This window comes from Sciurus carolinensis, chromosome 3 (genome assembly GCF_902686445.1).
Source record: "Sciurus carolinensis chromosome 3, mSciCar1.2, whole genome shotgun sequence".
NCBI lineage: Eukaryota > Metazoa > Chordata > Mammalia > Rodentia > Sciuridae > Sciurus > Sciurus carolinensis.
The window spans coordinates 45,202,761-45,225,740 of NC_062215.1; the positions used below are offsets into that span (position 1 = coordinate 45,202,761).

Here is a 22,980-nt window from a genome sequence, read left to right on the forward strand (position 1 = left end):
TGAGCCCTTGGCCCACTAGATTGTAGACCTCAAGTTAAGAATACTGCTGAGGGGGCAGATGTATTTCCTTCATTGCTCAGCTGCTCCTGTGGCAAGAATCTGACCTTGAAGGGAACTTTGGTCATTGTGCAACTCAGGCTTCCCCTTATCTGCTGGAGGAGTGTGCAGCCACAGCCAGTATCAGAATGCTGCCAGCAACCTCTGTACCTGACACTCTCATTGGAACAGGAGATCTACAGAGACCTTCAGGGGTTTTGATTGTAGTGCCCCACCCCAAGGTTGGAGATTGGCTTAGAACACTGCATTGTCAATTCCACAAATATTTACCGGGCATATGCTCTGTGCCCTGCACTGAGCAAGGACTAGAAAATGACAGTAGGTACTTGACATGGGCTCTGTTAAATAATTGCAGACTTGTATTTTCTGGAGGACAGAATATCACAGCACTGGGACTTGTGTAGAAGTCCATGGGCTTGCCCCTTGGAACTGGCCTTGTATTGATCTATGTAAAAGAGGTTTGTAATTAAAAACTTTCTTCCTTACATTCAATTTCTCTCAATTCTAATAATTATTTTTTGTACAGCTGACCTGTCTTGCTGTAGCACAGGTTGGCTAACTAGCCTGCAGACCAAACACAGCCCACTACTTGATTTTGTAAATAAGGTTATATTGGATGAATGGGCCATGCCCCTTGATTTACAGTTTGGCTATGGCTGATTTTGTCCTATAAGGCAGGCAGAGTTGAGTAATTGCTGCAGAAATCCTATGACCTCCAAAGTCTAAATGTTTGCCTACTGACTCTTTACAGAGAGTTTGCTTATCTGTACTGATTTTTGGATAGTAGATATGAATTACTATCAAAGTTATATAAAAATCTTATTGGAGTTCTGGTGGGTACACTAATAATCTGACTTCAGTGAACACTGTGTCCCTATTATAACATTTCTTGGCACATTTCCCCCAGATGGAGATGTGCCAGAAACTGAACCGCCTGATGATTCATAAATGCTTATTTACACTACCTTCAACATTGGACTTAATGGAGCTATTTTGCATTTTTTTTTTTTATTGCAATGATGGGGATGAAAGAGGGAAGGATAGGGTGGAAGCCTGGGTCCCGTGCAAGCTAGGCAAGTACTGTATGACTGAGCTACAGCCCTAGCCCTGCTCTATCCTTTAAAAGAAATTTCATAGCAACTCTTTTGTTTGATAATTACAACAACCCTCTGAGATACATGTTAGTACCTCAAATAAGCAAAAAGGAGTCAAGACCAAAAGAAGATAAGTGGCAAGTTAAGCTGGTCAGCAGAACCAGGCAATAGAGCTATTCCCTGGGCTTTTCTAACAACAGTACATGAACACCACTTCTGGGCAGAGTCTGGCTTTGTGCATCCTCTTCTGAGGTCCAGTTCTCATATGGGATCAAACACCTGTCCTTTCCAGAGTGTGTGATATCTGCTCTCCATCACCACCTCCCTGGTCATCTGTCCATTCCAGTTCTGAAGAATGATTCTGGCTGGGGAGTAATGTCATTTGAACCTAGGAATCTCCTCAGGGCCTTGCGGGCTTCCCTTTGAACAAGGACAACAGAGTTCTTGAATCTTCAGTCAGCCTTTGGGGCTGGAATGAACTTGGCTCTGTTTTCCTTTGCTTCCCATAGGTAGTTTCTGATGGATGGCGTTTGATGAAAGAAGTCCCTTTTCTTTTTGTGTTTGGGAATTCAACCCTGCCCAGGAGTCCCAGTGTTTTTTAGTTTGGAAGCCTAATTATTATCTCTGATTGTATGTCTTCTTTACCTTATAATTTTTTAAATTGGTTTTATCTTTTCAAATAGTACCTATACAATTTTTAAAAAATATTTTTTAGTTGTCAATGGACTTTTATTCATTTACTTATATGCAGTGCTGAGAATTGAACCCAGCACCTCACACATGCCAGTTCACTATACAGTTGTTTTTTGTCTCAGATTCTTCCATACCAAAACCTTCAGATGCTCAAGCCTCTTATATAAAACAGTGTAGTATTTGCAAACAACCTATGATCATCCTCCCGTACATTTTAAATCATCACTAGATTACTTAAAATACCTAAAACAATGTAAATACTATTAAATAGTTCTTACACTCCATTGTTTAGGGTATAAAGGCAAACATTTGTCCATGTTCAATACAGACACAATTTTGGTTTCAAATATTTTCAATCTGCATTTTTTGATCTGAACATGTGGAACCTATGGGTACATGGAGGACTGACTATTGTATGAAAATATTCTCCCTATTAAAAATAAATCAGGGCTGGGGATATAGCTCAGTTGGTAGCGTGCTTGCCTTGTAAGCACAAGGCCCTGGGTTCAATCCCCAGCACCGCAAAAAATCAATCAATCAATCAATCAAAGGATATAGATGAAGTAAAAGGTTTTCTTGACCAAACTCTCCTTTATTTCAATTCCAGTCCCTGGGGGTCCCAGTGATATTAGTTTGACATACCTTTGTTTCTTTTCGCTTGGAAACAAGCTCGCATACAGATGTATGCATTCAAATGTAGATTCTGGTGTGTGCTTGCATAATGATACACTGTGTCTACATACACATTACTATTTTGATTACATTGAAAGTCTTCAAAGGCTGTTCATTTTCTAAACTATGATTTTTTTAAGTGCTGCAAAATATTCCATCATAGGGATGTGCTGTAGTATATTTTCCCTGATAGGAATGATATTATAGTGAATGTCCTTATTCATGTATTTTTGATTACACATTCAAGTATTTAATTTAGTGATTAAGTTGTTGAGTCGTTATAAGCACTGATTTTTAAACATATCCTGCCAAATCTCTAATTACAAAAGAATTATTATATCATTTTATTATTATCCCTATGTAGGTATTTAATTACACATTTACTCTGCTGATATAACCTTTTTTTTTTTACTTTTGACAATCTGATGAATAAAAATTGGTGTCACATTCTTCATAGATTTTACTTGCATTTCCTTGGTTACTGGTGAGGCTGAGAACCTTTTAATATTTCTTGGCTATTCATATTTTCCCTTTGCCAATCACATATCTATATAGCTTTTTAATTTTTCATTAAAAACTTTATTTTGTGAATATGAGAGACCCAATTTTATTTTTTACAAATAGCTAGCCAACATCACCTACATCTGTTATATTCTTTCCTTATTGATTTGTAGGCTATGTTTATTACATAATAAATTTATATGTACACGTCAAAAATGATCATTCTGTCCCTTTCTTCTGTTTTTCTTTCATGACTAATACCACATTGTTTGAATTGCTCAAACTTTATAATACAAATAAAATATATTAATTTAATAATTACTTATAATGAAGATACTATTTTATTTATTATATATTTAATATGTAGCATAAAAATAATAGACATAACAGATATATGTTTGCTATCTGGTAGGTCATATTGCTGACTCATTGGTTTTGTTTGTTTTTCTTATTTTTTTCATTTGTTGTTTGTGCTTTAGTTGTTGTTTTTGTATTTGGTTCAGATTTTTTCTTGTTTTTTTTTTTTTTTTTTTTTTTTTGTCAGGAGGGTACTGGGGATTGAACTCAGGGGCACTCAGCACTGAGCCATATCACCAGTCCTATTTTGTATTTAATTAAGAAACAGAGTCTCACTGAGTTGCTTAGTACCTCGCTTTTGCTGAGGCTGGCTTCGAACCCTGTATCCTCCTGTCTCAGCCTCCGGAGCTGCTGGGATTACAGGCCTGTGGCACCCCTCCAGGCTTTTTCTTGGTTCTTATAGCTCATTGTCTTTTAGATGAATTTTTTAATTACTTCATCAAATTCCAATTGGGATATTGATTAGAATGGCATCTCGATTGAATAAAATTGGCATCTTTACAAGTTTAAGTGTTTTTATTTTCTAAATGCTTTTAGTTATATGTTGTGCCTATATCATTTCTGCTTTTTTTGAGATTGGAGAGTATTTTTATTGCCTAATACATAGTCAGTTTATAAGATCGTCCTATATGTGTTTGAAAATAATTTATAGTCTTCATCATTTGGACACAATTCTATATATCTAATGAATTGAATTTGCTAATCTCATTATATGAATAATCCAGAGGTTTCCTTATTTTTGGGCTTCTGATATATCTCTTCTGAAGAAGGGAACTAAAATCTTCTATTCTGCAGCTTTCTCAATTTCTTCTCACATTTTATTTTTTGCTTTCTATTTTTTCTAGGTCTTGTGTATGTATATGTTGTTATTTCTTCAATTTTAGATCAAGGAAACTAAATTTGTGAAACATTTCTCTGGTGTTTTTTTCAATTTAAATTTTGTTTTTTTTCAGACATTATTATTACTTTACCTGCTTTCTTTTTGTTAATATTTGCAGGGGCTGCTTCTTAAAATAGTTTGTTGCCAATTATTTTTTGTTTAAGTGTATCTCTCAGACTAGAATATGACTAGAATGATTTAAATCCAAAGTGATATTGCTTGTCTTATAATGAGTAAGTTGAATCTATTTCACATATATTATAACTGATGATATAATTGAACTTACTGAATTTATATGTTTATTTATTGTGTTTATTGTTGAAAACTACCTTCTTCATCTTTGTACCCCTAGAGCCAACCAGAGAAATTGGTTCAATATAGTAGACATTCAACAAATGCTCAATGAATAAAATTGTCCTTGATTCCTTAATTCCAGTCTTATCTAGGCAACAACTTAGGGAAAGATTACTCGTTTGTAATGGGGTGAAGACTAAAGTTCAAAGTATTGGTAAAAGGAATTTCAACAAGGTTTTAGGTACATTATCAAATCTATGGTACTTTTCCTATCAGTGTAAATATAACATATAAAAATTTCAAGTTTTCTGTCTTTGTAAGATGCAGTAATAGCTCATGCTGATGATGAAAGTGGAGGTAAAGATGAAGGTAAAGATCCAGAAATCCAGACTGTCCTCTCCACCAGGCTTGCCCCTCTTGCCCCCCATGACATTTCCCAGCCAGAGTGAATCACACTGTTTTGGTTTCAGATTTGGGTTTCACATTTCTTTGTCCTTCAGCTGCTTCTAATGGAGTGCTCAAAAACATTTTTTAAAATAATATTATGGCAACATTAGTTTTATGGCAGAGTGCTCCTCTAGAATGATGCTAGATAATGATAAACATTTAATTAAGGATTTTTAAAATGAAATCAGAATGACTCATGACCCATTAGACATCATCTAAAAGAGACCAAAAGAGAGGAAGGAAGGGAGGGAAAGGGAGGGAGGGAGTGGGGACAGAGGGAGGGAGGAATGGAGGGAGGTTGAGAGAGAGAGAGAGAGAGAGAGAGAAAGAGAGGGAGAGAGAGAGAGAGAGAAGCATATGTTTGTTAGGGTGGAAAGAGTACTAGACTGAAACCAAGGGCCTCCCAGATTTGGCTGTGGCACTTAGGCTCATCAAAAACATCTCCGGAAATTTCTTTCAGTGCAAAGGAGCTGGATTAGTTGATCTCTCAGGTTTCTCCCAACTCTAAAATATTTCTGGACTGAGTCTGGAAAAAAAATCTTATATGAAACTCCAGTAACAGTCTATCTAATCAGTATCTTTAAAATTCTTTAAAATTCTACTTGCAGCTCAAAACAGGTTTAATCATATTCAGTTATAATTATAGGTTTAGTATCCCTTATCTGAAATGTATGGGACAAAAACTATTTCAGATTTAGGACTTTTTTTTTAGATTTTTTGGAGTATTTGCATATATCAAATGAGGTATCTTGGGGATGGGACCCAAGTCTAATCACCAAATTCATGCATTTCATATGTATCTTATGTACATAGTCTAAAGGTAATTTTTATTATCTTTAATAATTTTGTGCATGAAACAAATAATTTTGTAAATGAAACAAAGTTTCATAGTATAGAATTTTCCTCTTGTGGCACCATGTTGACTCCAAAGGTCTTACGTTTTGGGGCATTTCGCATTTTGAATTTGGGGATCAGGGATGCTCAACCTGTATACGCCATCCAGATTACTTAACTTTGAATACTGTTTTAAGCATTGATGGATGCATTTTTAAGCCACTGTGCATCAGCTGAGAGGATAAAACCCTTTTTCCTCCAGATGCTCTTTTCCATTGGGAGCAAGGCCTTACCCAGTACCCACCCACGGTGGGTAAGGCCTAATGCAGCCCATCTAGGTGGTGGACACCATGAGTTTCCCCCATTGTGAACTCAGATTATTTCCTTATCTCTCTTCCCTCCTGAAAGGACATTGTTTGCAGCAAACTGTGAAATGGATAGGCCACAGGGGGTACATTCTTTCTTGTCTGAATTTCAGCTGGAAGCTTAGAGGTTTGATTAAAGGTTGGGGGTTCAACAAAGATGAGGATATGTAACTCGTGAACCTATCTGGTGATCTGACTGGGCACAAACTGCTCTGTGCTGAGGCTAAAAACCATGATCAAGATTGCCCAAGAAAAAGATACAACTCTGCCAAGCAAGTAGGTCTCTATCCCTGTATAAAGCATACCCTTCATCTTCAGCATTTTTTTTCAACTTTCTTCAAAATTAGTTTGGTCTCCAGTAACCATCCCCATGATCTCATTGGGGGATGCTGATATTTTGAACAGTGATTTAAATTTTTCTTTTTGGAATACAGTATAGGGGTTCCTATAAGCCATCTAATATCCCTAAGAGCAAGAATTCCAAGAATGAGCAGGGCTTGGGCCCTCTAACACACATACATACAGGTGTTTCTTGACTTGTGATGGGGTTATTCCCCAATAAGCCCATCATAAGCTGGAAATATTACAAGTCAAAAATGCTTTTAATATACCTAACCTTGAGAGAATCACAGTTTAACAACTGTGCATCCTGGTTGGTTGTTTCCGCTCATCACTGTGTGGCTGACCGGGAGCTGTGCCTCACTGCCACTGCCAGCATTATGAAGGAGGGACCATACTGCACGTCTCCAGTCCAGGAAGAGTTCCAAATTCAAAATTGGAAGTATGGTTTTTACTGAATGTGTATCAATTTTGCACCATCGTAAAGTCAAAAAAATACAAGTGGAACCATTATGAGACAGAGATAGTTTGCATAGCTCAGTAACACACTTGTCAAAAAGACTGGAAGGAAAATCAATCTGTTTTAAATTGATTTTAACTCCTAGTGACAGGACTGTAATTTTCTTATGGTTCTTCCCTAAAATGTCAACAGTTAAACAAGAAGAATATATATTATATATGTTATTTATATATATATTATTTTTGTTTTATTTTAAATATATATGTATGTGTGTGTGTATGTATATATATATTTTTTTCTCCCAAAGAAAACTATGAAATGAAGAAGGTCTTTTTAAAGTGGAAAAGTGAATCGTCTGAGTTCTGCTAAGGGAAGAGGACAAGAGGGCTCCATCTCACTGAGGACAGTGGCACTCAGCCGTCAGGGTCTATTGGGCCTCGTGTGCCTCAGGGCAGGTCTTCCTCTTCCTGGTCATTTCCAGCTTTTCTAACCAAGTATTTCTTGCCCTAGAATGGCTGCAGTCCGTCCAGGCCACCATGATCCTGTCCATCATCTTCAGTGTTCTGTCCCTGTTCCTGTTCTTCTGCCAGCTCTTCACCCTCACCAAGGGAGGCCGGTTTTACCTCACTGGAGTCTTCCAAGTCCTTGCTGGTAAGTTGTAGGTGGTAAAATCCATGTAGAAGTGGGGCCTGTCCAAGGATGTAGCCCTGGAATGATGGATGTTCATGAGTCTGAACATTGAATGCTTATATCATAAAGTTCAGGTGTGTGTGCGTTTGTGTGTGTGTGTGTGTGTGTGTGTGTGTGTGTGTGTGTGCATGTATCCTTGGAGTTCCCTACTTCTCAATGGATTGAGGTACCCATGAAAAGACTTAATGGCTCTGGAAGGAAGTTCCCCAACCAAGCCAGACCTAACACCAGAACAAAGCTACAATCTGAACACATCATCAGAGGTAAATACTAAGGGTAATAGTAGAGCCAAGGCCAGTCTTGATGGCTGTTTCCTGTAGATTATGTTATGCCTTAAGAAATCATCTCTGTATCAGTGTAGAAAATGCCCTGATGTGCTGAGTGCTGGCAAGGTAGCTCTCAGGTATGTGTCTTCTACCTGTAAGTAGGAATGAAATTACTCAGACACATTTTTACCCTCCAGGTCTTACATTTTATTAGACTTTGACTTTCTGTTGTCATCTTCTGATGACATTTTGGCAGCCCTATGTAATATGCCATCATTCAAATATGGGACCATGAAAGCATAAGTGGTCTCCTTCTTCTCTTCCCTACATTGTCTTTGGTAGGTTATTTACAGGCAGAATGTAGAGAAGTTCTGTTGTAGATGGAGACATCTTCCAACATTTTCTATAGATTCTGGCTAGCAGCTTGCTTCACTGTTATTTTCTGACTGTTGACTGCCTGCTGAGTGAGTCTGCAGGGCATTGGAGAGAAATGAGCAGCAGACATAGTAGATTCTGAAGTTGCAGTTTATAAATCATAAACTACATATTTACCAGGGTATGTCTGGGTACTGTGAGATGTTCCCAATTATAGTTCTCTAAGTAGGCAAAGGACTTATTTCACGTTTTCATTGGTTGTCTGAAAGCTCATGGTGCTCTTTCCCCACCCTGTGTTCAGAGGTAGTGACTGGAGGTTTGGAAACTGCCCACATGTGCTTGGTAGCTTAATGAGCAGATGTGATACCTTATACAGGGTTGTAAGGAAAGACAGCCTGAGATTGAATGAGATGACCTTTTCTAGAAGCCAGAGAATTCCCATTATAGAACAAGGAAGTAAATTGAAGAGTTCCCCTTTCACCAAACACTTATACATTTCAATATTCAGGATTTCAGGATTTTAAAGCCAAACAGTGTTTGCTGTTTGCCTTGGTTTTATTATATCAATTTAACTCCTAGAGTTTCACCAGCTTTGCTAAATTGCTAATTATGCATCGTGATATCATTTCTAGGTATAAGAAAAGCAAAGAGTTATTATTTGTTTTGTTTCCAGACATAATACAGAAAGCTGTTTAATGCATTCTGGAATTTCATTTTTTTGCTCACTGATTATACAGCTGGATATCAAATCAAATGATCATGCCCATTGCATCTATAGTTCAATATCAATTAAAATACAGTTAGGAACCAGATTTCATTTTATTATTTTTATTAAATTTATGTAAGCTTATTATTTTGGTGATGAATAAACTGAACCTAAGAGAGGGTATGTAAAGGTCACCTCACTCATGGCAGGGACTGTTAAGTGCTTAAAACTCCTCCCATACCCTGTGGACCAAATATAGTTGGGCATCTCTTGCACCCCAAATTTTCAGGAACACAAAATCCAAGGCATAAACTCAGCCTTTTCTATTATCTTTTATTGAAACTGACTTCCAGTGCAAGGTAAATTCACTCACAAAATTTATTATTCCAAAGTTCCCAAGCATCTGTGATGAATGAGAGCTGGTACCAGCAGAACTCTTCAATGAAAAATATTGAACTGAAAAGAACTAAGTTACTGTGGAAGGTGCTTCTCAGAATAGGCAGAACCTCCACATTTATTCTTTGAACTGAGATATTTCCTCTTTAAACTCTCTATCAATGTCTTTTTAGCAAAATAGTGCTAGGCCAGAACAAAAGGTCTAGAGATAAGAACCATTAGGTCACATGTCACTGCACTGTGTGCTGAAGTATTTCTGTTCAGCCAAACACTTCTAGGTCTGGAGATTTTAGTCTTCCAAAGTACTTTTACTAATCCACCCTTGCTTCACGGCTTTGCTTCCCCTCTGAACTCAGTGCAGGCATTTCAGAACTCTGCCATAAATATCTCTTATTGTAAAAGCACATGATTTGTTTCTTCTTTATCCCCTGCAAATCAAGCTGCTTATCTCTCACAAGCCCTCATTTTCAGCTATCAGTTTGTCCGTTGAATGGTCCATATTTAAATGGGAAGTTATCTGAAGTTAGAAAAGTCAAATTAAAAGACAAGTTATAGTTTTTAAATCTTAAGAATGTTCTGTGCCTGTTTGTCAACTACAGTCAAAATGACCTGAAGACTGGCCTCCTAGGAACCAAGTGTGCCTAGAATGTGCATTTGAAATTGCTGTAGGATCTTTCCACTAAAGCTGAGAACTAAGAGTTAGAGACTCTACTTAGAGACTTCCTGACTCCTTCAGGCTGTGACCATTAAATCAACCTTGTCAGATTGTTCCCCAACTCATGGCCTATTAAGAAGTTAGTAACTGGAGCCAGGTGTAATGGCATGGGTATGTAATCCCAGCAACTTGAGAGGCTGAAGCGGGAGGATCACAAGTTCAACTTAGCTACTGTGTCTCAAAGTAAAAAATAAAAAGAGCTGGAGATATAACTCAATGGCAGAGCACCCCATAGTTCAATGCTCAGTACTGGAAGGGAAAAAAGGCAGTAACTGGAAAGAAAACTAGGGTTAGGATGGTTGGAGGTAAGAGCTGGTGAAAACTTGGAAAAGGATGACTTGAAATCAAGGAAGAAGTCAGAGAAACTAAAACAATCAGGAGGGAGGGAAGAGCAGAAGGAGAAGAAGAGAGAAAGGGAAAGAAAGGAATGAGGGAGGAAGGGGAAAAGGGGAGGGAGGAAGAAAGTAGTCCTGCAATCATGGGATCAAAAATCTAAGAGCACACCTACCACAATCTGTAGATTCCATGCAGAGCAGATGACTCTTCAGAGCACTGAGGCATTTTAAATGGAAACAACCAGGATCTCTGCTATAATTCCCAAGAGGCTTGTTTATCTGCACAGCTTCCCTTTGAAGGACCCTCTGTGATCTTTGTGGATCCTACACTCGCTTTTGCAGGAGAGGCAGGTGGCAGGTGCATGGGCTCTTGTGGCTGGTTTCAATTTAGGAGTTACTTCTGCTTTCTTCCAGATTACAGCTCTTGTGGGGTTAGAGGTCTCCCTGGTTTGCCACATCATCGCCTCTCTAGTTCATACTAAGCCACAAGGCTCACATTTAAGAACTATCTTCCTGAATTAATTGCTGGTATATGCTTCTTGAAGGCACACCAAAAGGCAGCTCCCTCCAGTTCAGTGCTTTTCAATTATAGCTGTGCATTGGAATCAGCTGGGGTACTTTAAAAAAGAAAGGAAGGAAGGAAGGAAGGAAGGAGGGAAGGGAGGGAGGGAGGAAGGAAGGAAGGAAGGAAAAAAGAACTCACCAATGTGCATCCTTGAGACTTTCATTTATAGCTCTTGGGTGTGGCCATTCCCTGAGTGACTCAGATATGCTGCCAGGTTTGAGAACTATGTATAGCCATTAAACTTTCTGATCTTCTAGGACATCTCCTCACAGACAGCTAATCCCATTCATAAGCTATAGATTCTTCTAAATCCTCTTTTTAGAGGAGTGTCCTGATCTATATGTGGATTTTGTAGTTTTTCTTCTTTTCAGAACCTAGTCACCTATTCCTAGATAGTAATTATCTTTGCCTTAGATCTTTTGGGTTGGATTACATTGGATGGGAAAAAAATCAAGAAATTCATATAGATATAGACCTAGAGAGAAAGATTTGCATATTTTGATTCATTTGATTACTTATACACCAAAACTAGCACTATAAAGGGCACATAGAAGACCCTGAAAAACAATTTGTTCAATAATTGGATAATTGTGTTACCATGGCAGAATCTGACTTGGATTAAATGTGTAATCACTGTGATTAAGAAGAACAAAAAAGATGGCAGAAGGCAACTCCTGAGTGAGTCTCACCTTTCCCATCTGTTTTGTTTTAATCAGGCTGATGTAGACATCAAGCATTTGGACTGGGATGTGGCATAGTGGTAGAGCACTCACCCATCACACCAACACCAGGGCTACACCTTTCACCAACCAACTATCCTGGTAATTTCACCAGATCCTCTCTTTCTAGCCAATTGCACTCTAGTTTCTATACCTGGCTATGAAATAAAAATGCCTCTGCAAAGGCCATCAAGATATACTGTAAAGTCTTTACCTGGTTGGATCACACCATTACTTTCCATGTTGTTGATTATTCCCTCCTTGAAACTGTATTCCCTGAGCTTCCAAGATACCCCGTCTTCCCAGTTGCCTATGCTCAGCACTGAGTGGTACTGCTCAACTCTCCTCTCCCTCACCCAGATCCTGTCACTCCTGAGTGAGGCCATTGCATCATTCCCTATAGGTACCACACCCCTATAGGTACTTTCTCTTTATTTATTAACACCAGGGCTAATATGCAAAACCTTCCTCAATGCACCTTCGGGCCATCTGCCTTGTCCCTGCCCCACACCCATTTTCTGCATTGCTTCTAGTGTCATCTTTCTAAAACATGCATCTGACCATATTTCTCATGTGATGAAGGTTCTTCCAAGGTTTCCCATCATAACTTCTTAAACATGCCACCAAGTCCTTCAGTGAGTTCTCTAGCTTCCCTGTCAAGGGAGAATGCTATCTTCATCTGTTGATAGTTTGTCTTTTCAGCCTCACTCTTGCTAAAAAGTGGAATTCTACCTGGAATTCCCTTTCTACCTGTCTCTGGTCACTTTATATACATCCTTTAGGGCCACTTCAATCCCCCTAAGGTTTCTTCAGTGTCCCAGGGGGGACTCAATGCCCATCTGTACTCTCAGGGCATCTGGAACATTTCTCTCCTTCTAAAATTATACCACATTATATCAAAAGTATGTATGGATATGTCTGTCTTCTGAACAGAAATCCCTAAAGGTAAGGGCCTTGCCTCATTTATCTTGATGCTTCCAGCTTCTAGGACAGTGCCTGCATACAGTAGGCATTCATTACATGTTTACTGAAGCTAGGGGAATGGAAATGCTAAGGAAGTATTGAGAATTTCCGTAGTTGTTTTATCCCTATCTGTCCCCATGGTGGCTCCCTTCCAATGGCTCTGCTACTCTGAAGGGACTTGAGATCTTCTCTTCCAAAGGACTGAAGAGAGAATGTTCAAGAGGTTGTTGCAGACCCAGTCATTGTTAGGTAGAAACTCTTGTGAGCCAAATGTCCAGAACCTTCATGCTATTTGAATAGGATCTTTGTACTTCCACATAAGGCTGCTCTGTGTCCCCAGACTTGGAACCCTCCTAAGGGGTTCCAAGATACCCTTGATCCTGTCACTACCAAAGCACAGGTAGCTCATCTGCAGCACTTCCTTCACACATCTCTACCTACTGGTTGCTGGAAAAGCAGGGAGTCTAATCAATAATTAGGAGGAATGTTTGGCTTGGGGAAATGACTGCTGTCTGACATTAATTGCCCAGAGTTGCAGACAGAGGGTACCAGGTCAGAGAGTCCATGTTCTATTCCATTTTTATGTTTCAGAATACCCATATCTATTGCTTAATGTGCATAGAGCCTTGTAATAGTAATATATTCTCTAAAACATCAATCTCCTCCTAACAATGCTAATTATGTATTTTCATTGTGGCTTTGAAAGTATCTAAGCTTATTGGTTATTGAAATTGAGCTTAGATTCTCTCATTTCTATTAGGGTGAAAGATAGAAACTGAGGTATCTAGTTAGTTGCTGCACTTGGGCATCCTGCCTCTCTCTGTTCCTCTTGTTCACAGATAGAACCTGATATTTTTCTCTGCCAGTGATTTCAGTCCATAGCTAATCCACATGGCTACCAAGGTGCTTTTTCATGCCAGGGACTGATGAACCCTCCCCGCCATGCAGAAGCCCTGCTCGCAAGATAAGCAATTGTCTTGCCCTTTTTGCTCTCTATTAACACCTTACTGTCTTCTGTGGATATGCTTCCCTCCTTATAGCTCTACTTTTGTTAGATGTCACAAGTAGCTCAAGAGACAACTTCCATGTTTCCCCTTTTCCCCTGGTGCTAGGGATCAAACCCAGGGCCTTGTACATACTAGGCAAGAGCTCTACCACTGAGCCACCTTCCAGCCCTCATCATTTCTTGAACACAAGGATGAAACTTTTGTAGAGGTGGGCCAGGGAGCAGTAGGGCAAAATAATTGAGGATCTTGAACCTTAAGGCAAATCAAAACTGTTCTTTTCCTTGAACAGCAATCTACCAGCTCTAGTTTCCCTCTCACACACATGTCTTTGCTATTTCCTGAACTTACTGTACAAAGTGGGCAGCCCTGGATCCCATCCCACTGTGGTTTTAAGATTATTGTATGGCTTTCCTTTTGGGGGCCAATTTGTGTGGGCCTTTTTCCCCCTCTTAACTGTAGAAGAACAATCTTATCAGGATGGTTAATGTGACACAGTCCCACTTTTGCACTTTGTTCAAACAAAGTTGCAGTGTCCAGTAAGATGGTAGCCCAAATAGCAGTGAGGTTAGATGTAGGTGGTCTGGGGCACTGGGAGCTTTGGAACCACATGAATTCCACACGGCATACTGGATTTATAATAGAGTCACTCAGAGCTTCTCAAAGACCCTGTTTTCAGGAGGAAACAGACCAGCCTTTGTGCAACTCCAGGCTGGGGTGTTGATGTCGCCAGACCCCTCCTTGCAGAGGGAGGCTGCCTGTCATGTGGGCATGAACCACTGGGTTTGATCTTGGTTGCTGCCCAGGGCCAGAGGTGGAAGCTTTCTTCCCATACCAAAGAACTGTGTTGGCAGGCCAAAGAGGGCTGACCTGACCTACCTATGTATCTGATACCCTTTTATCTGTCTTTGAACTTCAAGCCCAACCTTGGGGCCACCAAGTGGAATGGAGCTGGTCCTTGATAGTGTTCTCCCTTTGTAACATTGTTTCCCACCTGTATTGTCTTCTCCTTCCTCATTTTCTCCTCACCTCATTTTATTCTTCTTTGCCCAGCAGTGCCCATAGGCACTCACCCTTGGAAAGGGACAGATAGGTTTATCTTGCAATCCCAATGTTCACTTTTGGCCTGGGAGTTGACGACAGTGAAAGAAAAAAATGGTGATAGAAAATACGCTGAGGACCTTCAGAAGTTATGGCCGTAGTAGCCTAAATTGGAACTGGAGAACAAGTCGTTTTGCTCTTTCCCATCTCATCCAGCTGCCTCCTCTCGATTCTGAACCTGGAAGCAGACTCCTTCCAGAGTTAGAAATGCTCTCCTGGCTCAGCACTGTCAGAGTTGGGGGTGGCGGAGAAGGGTTGCCCCAACCTGAACTCTCCCTCACCTGCTTGTCCCCCTCCCCAGGTCTGTGCGTGATGAGTGCAGCCGCCATCTACACCGTGAGGCACTACGAGTGGCATCTCAACTCTGACTACTCCTACGGCTTTGCCTACATCCTGGCATGGGTGGCCTTCCCCCTGGCTCTTCTCAGCGGCGTCATCTATGTGATCTTACGGAAACGCGAATGAGGCGCCCTGACGGTCCGTCTGAGGCTCTGAGCGTACACAGGGAAGGGAGGAAGGAAACCAGAAAACAGGAAAAAATAACATAAATAAAATGCTAGCCAAAAGAACCCAAACTCAAGCCAAACCAAACAGAAAGCAGTTGAGGGGGGGGATTGCTGTTGATCAAAGATGTATATAATATCTATGGTTTATAAAACCTATTTATAACACTTTTTACATATATGTACATAGTATTGTTTGCTTTTCATGTTGACCATCAGCCTCGTGTTGAACCTTAAAGTAGCTAAGGAACTTTACATCCTAACGGTATAATCAAGCGCAGTATTTTCATTTTGTTTTTCAATCTTTTTGTTTTGCCCAGAAGTAAAGTAACTCGAATCTGACCCCTTCCCTTTCATCTGAAAGAAGATACCTCCCTCCCACTCCACCTCATGGAAAACCAAAGTGTGGGGCTTGAACCCCAGATGCCCCCAAACCCTTATATTGTGGGTGACCCAGTGCATTTAACAGAAACATTCACTGCCTAAACCTCTGTGTGAAGCCTTTAAGCACACACGGCAAAAACGCCCCAGACTGGAGCCCTTTGCAAAAACACGGCCTGTGGCTTTGGAATACTTGCCCTTGCAGGTGGAGTATCTTGGTCACCTGTGTAAATGAGAAATCAGTGACAACAGACCTGTGAAATGGTGCTATGGATTTACCATTCCTTATTATCACTAATCATCTAAACGACTCACTGGAAATTCAATTAACAATTTTATGACATAAAGTAGAATGGAGACCTGAAAATTCTGTGTAATATAAATGGTTTATAACCGCTTTTGTACCTAGTTAGGCTGCTGTTATTACTATAATTAATAAATCTTAAAGTCTTCATCACTTCCACATTTTTCATACGGTCGGAGCATCAGGACAAATGTCTAGACCTTTGGGACTTGAGTTCCCAGGGCTTAGCTGGGTCTAGAGTGTTCTGTGCCTCCAAGGACTGTCTGGCAATGATTCGTATTGGCCACCAACTGTAGATGTATATACGGTGCCCTTCTGATGCTAAGACTCCAGACCTTTATTTTTTTGCTTTGCTTTTTCTGATTTTATACCAACTGTGTGGACTAAGATGCATTAAAATAAACATCAGAGTAACTCACTGACCTCTCTTGGGTTTTTGTGGGACCTAGGTATGGGTACAAGGTGCATGTCAGGGTAGGGTAAAGAGCTTCAGTGGAAAGCAAGATCGAAATGGTGTTTGGGGTTTCAGAGTGGTGTTAAGGACCAGGATCACATCTGTCTTACAGGCTAAGGGAAGGATACGATGCTTTCAGATGTCTGTGCAAATGTCTGTTAATTGAAGAGCTGGGAATTGTAATGAAGATGAAGGCTGTAAATGGTCTGGAAAGAACTTGAGTTTCATTTAACTTAGCCCTCTTTCTGTGCTGTTTTCTGATAACCTGCGTTGGGAACACAGAGGCATGAAATGAACTGCCTAATATACAGGAAGGTTGGCATGAACAACACAGGTCCCTAATGTTGACAGTGGAAGGTCTGAATTATGGCAACCTAGGGTTAGACTTCTGGATAAGACATTTAGTCAGTGCCAACTGAACTCCTACCATCCTAAGACAAAGAAAAGGCAACCGTGTCATCTGACTCCAGGTTTTGGGGCTGAATCTCACAATTTTTATTTGTCAATCTTTTATTGTGCATCTATATTATGTCAAGCTGATGATGCACTTGACATTCTTCAATGTTTATTAAGGCCATCTTTTCAACTGGGCACCAGAGATAAAGAAAAAATGACATTATCCCTGACATTGAAAGGTCACATTTTGAAGAGAGAATCAAGGAACACAAGTAACTATAATGGTGTTAAAAGCACAAAAATCAGGCACCCTGTGTTCAAGCCTGCCCTCTTCCACTTACCAACTGTGGGAGGCTGAAAAGCTTACTTAAACTCTTAAAATTTCATTTCCTTATCAGTAGGAGGAGCTGTGAATGGCAAGATTATGGGATTGTGAGGATTATAGAGATGATATAGGTAAAGTGTTCAGAATAGTAACAGGTAGTCCAGATGTTGACACAAGCCTGTAATCCCAGCCGCTCCTGAAGCCCAGGCAGGAGGATCCCAAAATCAACGCCAGACTCAGCAATTTAGTGAGGTTCTAAACAACTTAGCAAGATCCTGTCTCAAAATAAAACAATAAATAAAAAGGGATGGAGATGTAGCTCAGTACTGTAAATCCCCTAGGTTTAGTCCTTAGTACCAAAAAAAAAAAAAAAAAGGAACTGGTAACTACAAAGTACTCTATGGGTTAGAGTGATTATCACAAATGTCACAAGAGAGGAGTATTTGAAGGAGCAAAAAGAAGGAGATATTGGATATTGATTTGTATGGGGTTCCTATACCAGGTCATACACTGGAATCTCCCATACAGGGACTCATCCAAGCAAGTTGGATTCCATGTGTTCATGATGGTAGTTACAACATGTAACCAGGGAAGAAACCTCAGGATTCACCTGGAAATCTTGGATAATACAGATTGTTACTGAATTGATCTGAGTGGAACCTGAAATTCTGCATATCTGGTGATGCTGATGTGAGAGCCTACAATGAAGCCACCTATAGGCACCTGATGTTTTTCTGCCTGAACATCTATGACAGAAGAGCTTCTCCCATGCTGTTTTAAAATGTTAACATGATTTTATTCATTCATTTGTTCATTTTGTTATTTGTTCTATTTAGGATACATGACAGCAGAGTGTACTTCTACATATTAAGGTTGCACAGATGGCCGTGAAAGGGATACATGTGAGACTAAGAGATAGAGAAAACTAGGAATTCCATACCATGCTGTTATATTTTGAAAACATACATTTTATTTCATACACTGTCATTTAAAACTTTTTATTTAAAACTAGTACAGGTAAGAACAAAAAAGAAAGCAAAAATGTCCTTCACATCTCCCCACCCAGGTAAGCCTGTTGAGCTTTTAAAAAGTAATTTATAAATAGGGTTATAGCATTCTAACATATCTAGAGAGAGTAAAATCTGAAAGCCTATTTCCTTCCTCATATTGTCTTGCCAAAGGCAACTGGTCATAATACATAATTTCTTCAAGAAAAAAAATATTCAATACATATATATCCATTCATCTACTTTAAAAATTTATACAAAAGTGATCATACTTCTCACTATTCTATATCTTCTATATACTATTTTTTATTCTGATAAAAAAATTGGGGATCATTCTAGATTGACATATACCTTATTCTTTGTTAATGAACTCTGCTTCATTCTTTTAAAATTCTATATAGTATTTTACTTTGTAGCTACACAAATCTCTACTTACCAGTCCCAGTCATAAGCACCTTTTGTTGTGTTTTGTTTTATATTATTATCCAAAACGTTTCAATAGACACCCTTATAAATTAATATTGGTGAATTTTTGAAGTATGTCCAAGTGTTACATTCCTGATAAATATTGCCAAGACAAAAGGACATTTTTTTTTAATTTAGTAAACATTGCCAGCTTAGTCTCCAGAAAAACTACACCAACTCCACTAGATCTATAGACCTTACCTTTCTGCATGTAACTCATAGGGTTGATCAAGAACAAAGGAATGTTCAAATAAAGATACTTAAGTAGAAATAGCTTGTCTGTGACCAGTTCCCTTGGATATAACTGATATGATTTCCCATTCTGGGACAGTTTTATCACCCTGAGAACCTGTCTGCTGCAGCCTAGACTAAGTGTGATCTAGTATTTGATGCGCAGCAAACAATCTGTTAGGGTGAATTTCACCAAGGAAGTGGATACCAGGGTACTTTATATCTACAGTTAGAGTACCAAATGCCATTATGTATTTTTTTTTCCTTTTTACAAAAGGGCATTTATTATTTGCACAGATACATAAAAATGAATCCCATGTTTAAAAACATACTAAAATACACATTAACCACTAAAGTACTTACTTTTGAAGGAAAATGAGCATTGGCTATTTTTAAAATAGCAATAAACACAAGAAACCCACATATGTAAATCACAAGTGTACATCTCATTTCTGAAAAAATAATTTTATTTTTATATTAATGCTCTATTATCAACTTCTATGTTAGATCCTCCAACATTATGTACATTTTCTATGAAATTTCTGTTAGTATGTATAACTCAAAGACTCAATTTAGAGGTCAATGTCCTGGTTCAAGTATGAAACGGAATTCTCAACTAAAAATTGAACATAAATAATTGTAAATATCAGAGATCATGGAAATGTTTAAAACTGTAATATCCAGAGCTTAAATGATTCATAACCTAACAAAAAGGTATACAGAATGCCAAAGACAAAACAATATAAGGCAAAGGAATATCCTCAAAATCAAACTGGTTTTCCTCTCACTTGAGTTCATTTGAAGGTCTAAAGCTGATTTTTGTTGTTGTTAAAAATCCTAGGAAAGCTGTATTAGAAAAAAAAACAGAATCATGAAAATACTTTTTTTAAAAATTCCTCAGCTTATCCTCCCCAAATCATGAAAATAGTATTTAATGATTAAAAACATGTATAGACTGGAAAGATATTAGACTATGTGGAGGAATCAAAATGAGCAATTGAAAAAAAAATAGCTTTAAAGCCACCATCTGAAAGAGCATTTGTCATTGGCCATTCAAATTATTTCTTTAGCATTCTTTTAGAAAAATAAAAATAAACTTACAGGTGGATAAATGAAGTTCACCAACATTATGCAGAATCAAATTTTAAGCTAAAATTTAAATCCTTATTTGGTTGTGAAGAAAGGTGAAATATTCTACTGATGCTTAATTAAAAGGATGAGGTGACATCTTTATAACATATATGGTTTGACAGATACTTTCTTGGCTTTAAAATGCTTTTTCATATGTGTTGAGAAATGTAAGAAGGATAGGACCTATACTCTGTATTGTCTGTACAGGACATAGGGCTTTTGTTATTGTCACCTTAGATGTGAATAGATAGCAGTAGGGTCATTAAGTTAAAGCCGGCCTAAAATGTTTTCTAAATGCTACTGTTTCCAACTGATAATGATCCTCAGTTTTATGGATTTTCCTGGGTAATGATTACTTTTAATTCTTTTTTTTCCTGATGATATATGCAATAATTTTTGGCAGACATGTAAAGGGAACATCAGGAGCCTGCTGTCCAAGTTCATCACCACTTGCTCCTGATCCTTTTCAAGTATAAGTATTTGATCACAAGTTGCTCTACTACATGCTAGTTTCCCACTACTATCAAAAGAAAGCAAACATGATCCCACTTCACCGTCTTGTTCTCCCAGGAGCATAGCAAGCCACTGCTGTTTATGCACAGAAGATGGTCATTCTGAAGGTTCTAGAGAATCTTATTCAATAATCCTTCCAGAAGTTAGATCACTGATAATATACAATAACCTTAGATGTCTGAACACTGACACAAATGGTTTTACTTGCTCAGTTTCAAGGAAGGTAATGCCTTCAAATATTTTTTCTGCCTAGAAAACCAGACATCTGTTTCCATCAAAATCTGTTTTATTAAAGATCTGTTCCAAGAAGGCATGAGTTGAAGGAATATCCACATTTTTAGAGCTATACGTACATCCATCTATACTCGCATCACAAATAAGTTAGATGAACCAATGAACTGTTTCATGATGTTTATACTGAGTTCTTTAAAAAAGCTTAACATTCTGGTAAGTCATCAAATTGTTTAGAAGTTATTCAAGGCACTACTTCTTTATAGAATCTTATTCATAGTCCCTGCTGATGAGTAATAGTCACAGTTTTCATATTAATTGCTTCCTTCATTGTCTCACCACACTGCTGTATTAAACCATCCAACTGCAGCATACTAGCTGCTGCCAAAATGGGAATAACTCTACTGGACTTTCTTAGACTTAGTCCCTATACAGTGATCCAAAGGCAACCTGCAGTGCTTCTGTATCAATATTCTGCTCAGGAATCTCCAGTTCAGTCATATTCATGGTGGATTCCTTCCAAGAACTATGGAACATACTAGAAAAGTAGCCCAACTGACATAAATATATTTTGTGTAAGCTCCAATCCTGGAACACAAATCTTAAAGTCACCATTGTCACCATTCAAAAATAATGCTTGTTAAATATATTCGGATGTCCTCTTTAATTTTTTCTCCTCCAGGGATGTTGAGGAGCCTCTGCTGCCTGTCGCCTTCCTCCTCATCCTCATCTGTCTGAAGTTGGAATGAAAGCAGCGAAAGGCCCTTCTGCTCCACTTTCTGCTGGGCTCAGGCTGGCCGCGGGTGGCACAGCACTGGGGCTGCTCGGCAGGCCAAGGGACACGGCTCCCTGCTACTTTAGGGAGCATGCTTCAAGAATCCCAGAGGAGAGAGGGTTTGCCGTCATGGCCGGTCTACCCACAGCCTCCTCCCTGCCCAGGTGCCTACACTACTACTTTTTCACCAGCAGCCCCAACCGTTGCAGCACACACTACAGTTTCCATCCTCGGCCTGGCCAGAGCTGAGGGCAGTACCAAGTACCCCCACCCCCTCTCCCCCACCCCCACCCCACTTTCATAACACAGAGCAGGCTGTAGGGAGCTTGCACATGCAGCAACAGTTCCATGTATTATGTAGTCTTCTCTTAGTCTATTTTCTGTTGTGAAAAACAGAATACGTGAGGCTATACATAAAAGGTGTGTGTTTAGCTTACAGTTTCAGAAGCTGAAAGTTCAAGAATAGGAGGCCCAAATGGTTTGGTAAGGGCCTTTGTGGTTGCTTCACATGGTAGTAGTGAAGCAGAAAGGAAAATGGCCACATGAAGAAGGGACCAAATGTGTGGGGTGAACTTGCATAACAACCTTCGGTCTTTAGAGCTAACTTACTCTTTGAGACCAGCATTAATCTCTTCTGAGGGTGGCGTCCCCAATAACAACCACCTCCCACTAAACCCTACCACTTAAAGGTTTGCCACCTCAACATTGCCACACCAGAGACCCAGTTTCTAGAATGTGAATGTTGGGGGACAAACTATATTCAAACCATAGCACGTTCTCCATTTTTCTCAGCTATTTGCTGAACTGCAGGACATATTTGCCATGTTTGTCCTGAGCAGAATTTAGCATCAAGATTGGTCATCCAGCGCTGCTGTCTCCTTTACCACTGCCTCTGAATTAACTGAGGAAAGAAAAGAGGCCAGAGACAAATTTCCAGCATGATAGCCTGAGAATGTCAACCCACCAGCTGCCCTGGGATACTGGTGTGAACTTGAAAAAATTTTTTTAAAAAGGAAGAAAGAAAGAAAAGAAAAAATTAAAGTCTCTGAAAATGTTCCTAAGGACAAACAGCAAATACCTTGGGCATGATGCACACATGCCTCTAATTGCAGCGACTGGGGAGGCTGAAGCAGGAGCATTGCAAGTTCAAAAGCCAGCCTTAGCAAGTTTAGCAAGACCCTAAGCAACTTAGCGAGATTCTATCTCAAAAATTAAAAATAAAATAAATAAAAGTCTGAGGATGTGCTTTAGTGTCCCTGGGTTCAATCCCTGGTATCTAGATAAATAAATACACAAAATAAAATAAAATAGATAAAAATGACAAACACAGAAACATCTATGTGAGAACAATTGTGAAATTTTGATAAGAAAGGTAATAGTTGGTGCTATTTGAACCAAGATTGCTCTCCTTCTCCCCTCCCAGTTCAGTGAGGTAG

The 22,980-nt window shown here is 39.1% G+C and overlaps 1 protein-coding gene and 2 pseudogenes across 2 annotated transcripts in view; 2 read left to right on the forward strand and 1 right to left on the reverse strand.

The window, feature by feature from the left end:
* The window catches only part of Pmp22 (peripheral myelin protein 22), a 33,839-nt gene extending 17,401 nt beyond the window's left edge, over positions 1–16,438 (forward strand). For both annotated transcript variants that reach the window (XM_047546707.1, XM_047546706.1), the window contains exons 4-5: positions 7,504–7,644; positions 15,130–16,438. In XM_047546707.1, the coding sequence (XP_047402663.1) occupies positions 7,504–7,644; positions 15,130–15,293 (305 nt within the window). In that variant the 3' untranslated portion in view covers positions 15,294–16,438. The remainder of the gene's footprint in view (positions 1–7,503; positions 7,645–15,129) is intronic.
* Positions 16,439–19,678: 3,240 nt separating this feature from the next.
* On the reverse strand, positions 19,679–21,675 carry LOC124979323 (germ cell-less protein-like 1; annotated as a pseudogene).
* The window catches only part of LOC124979324 (protein SET-like), a 73,355-nt pseudogene continuing 72,048 nt past the window's right edge, over positions 21,674–22,980 (forward strand).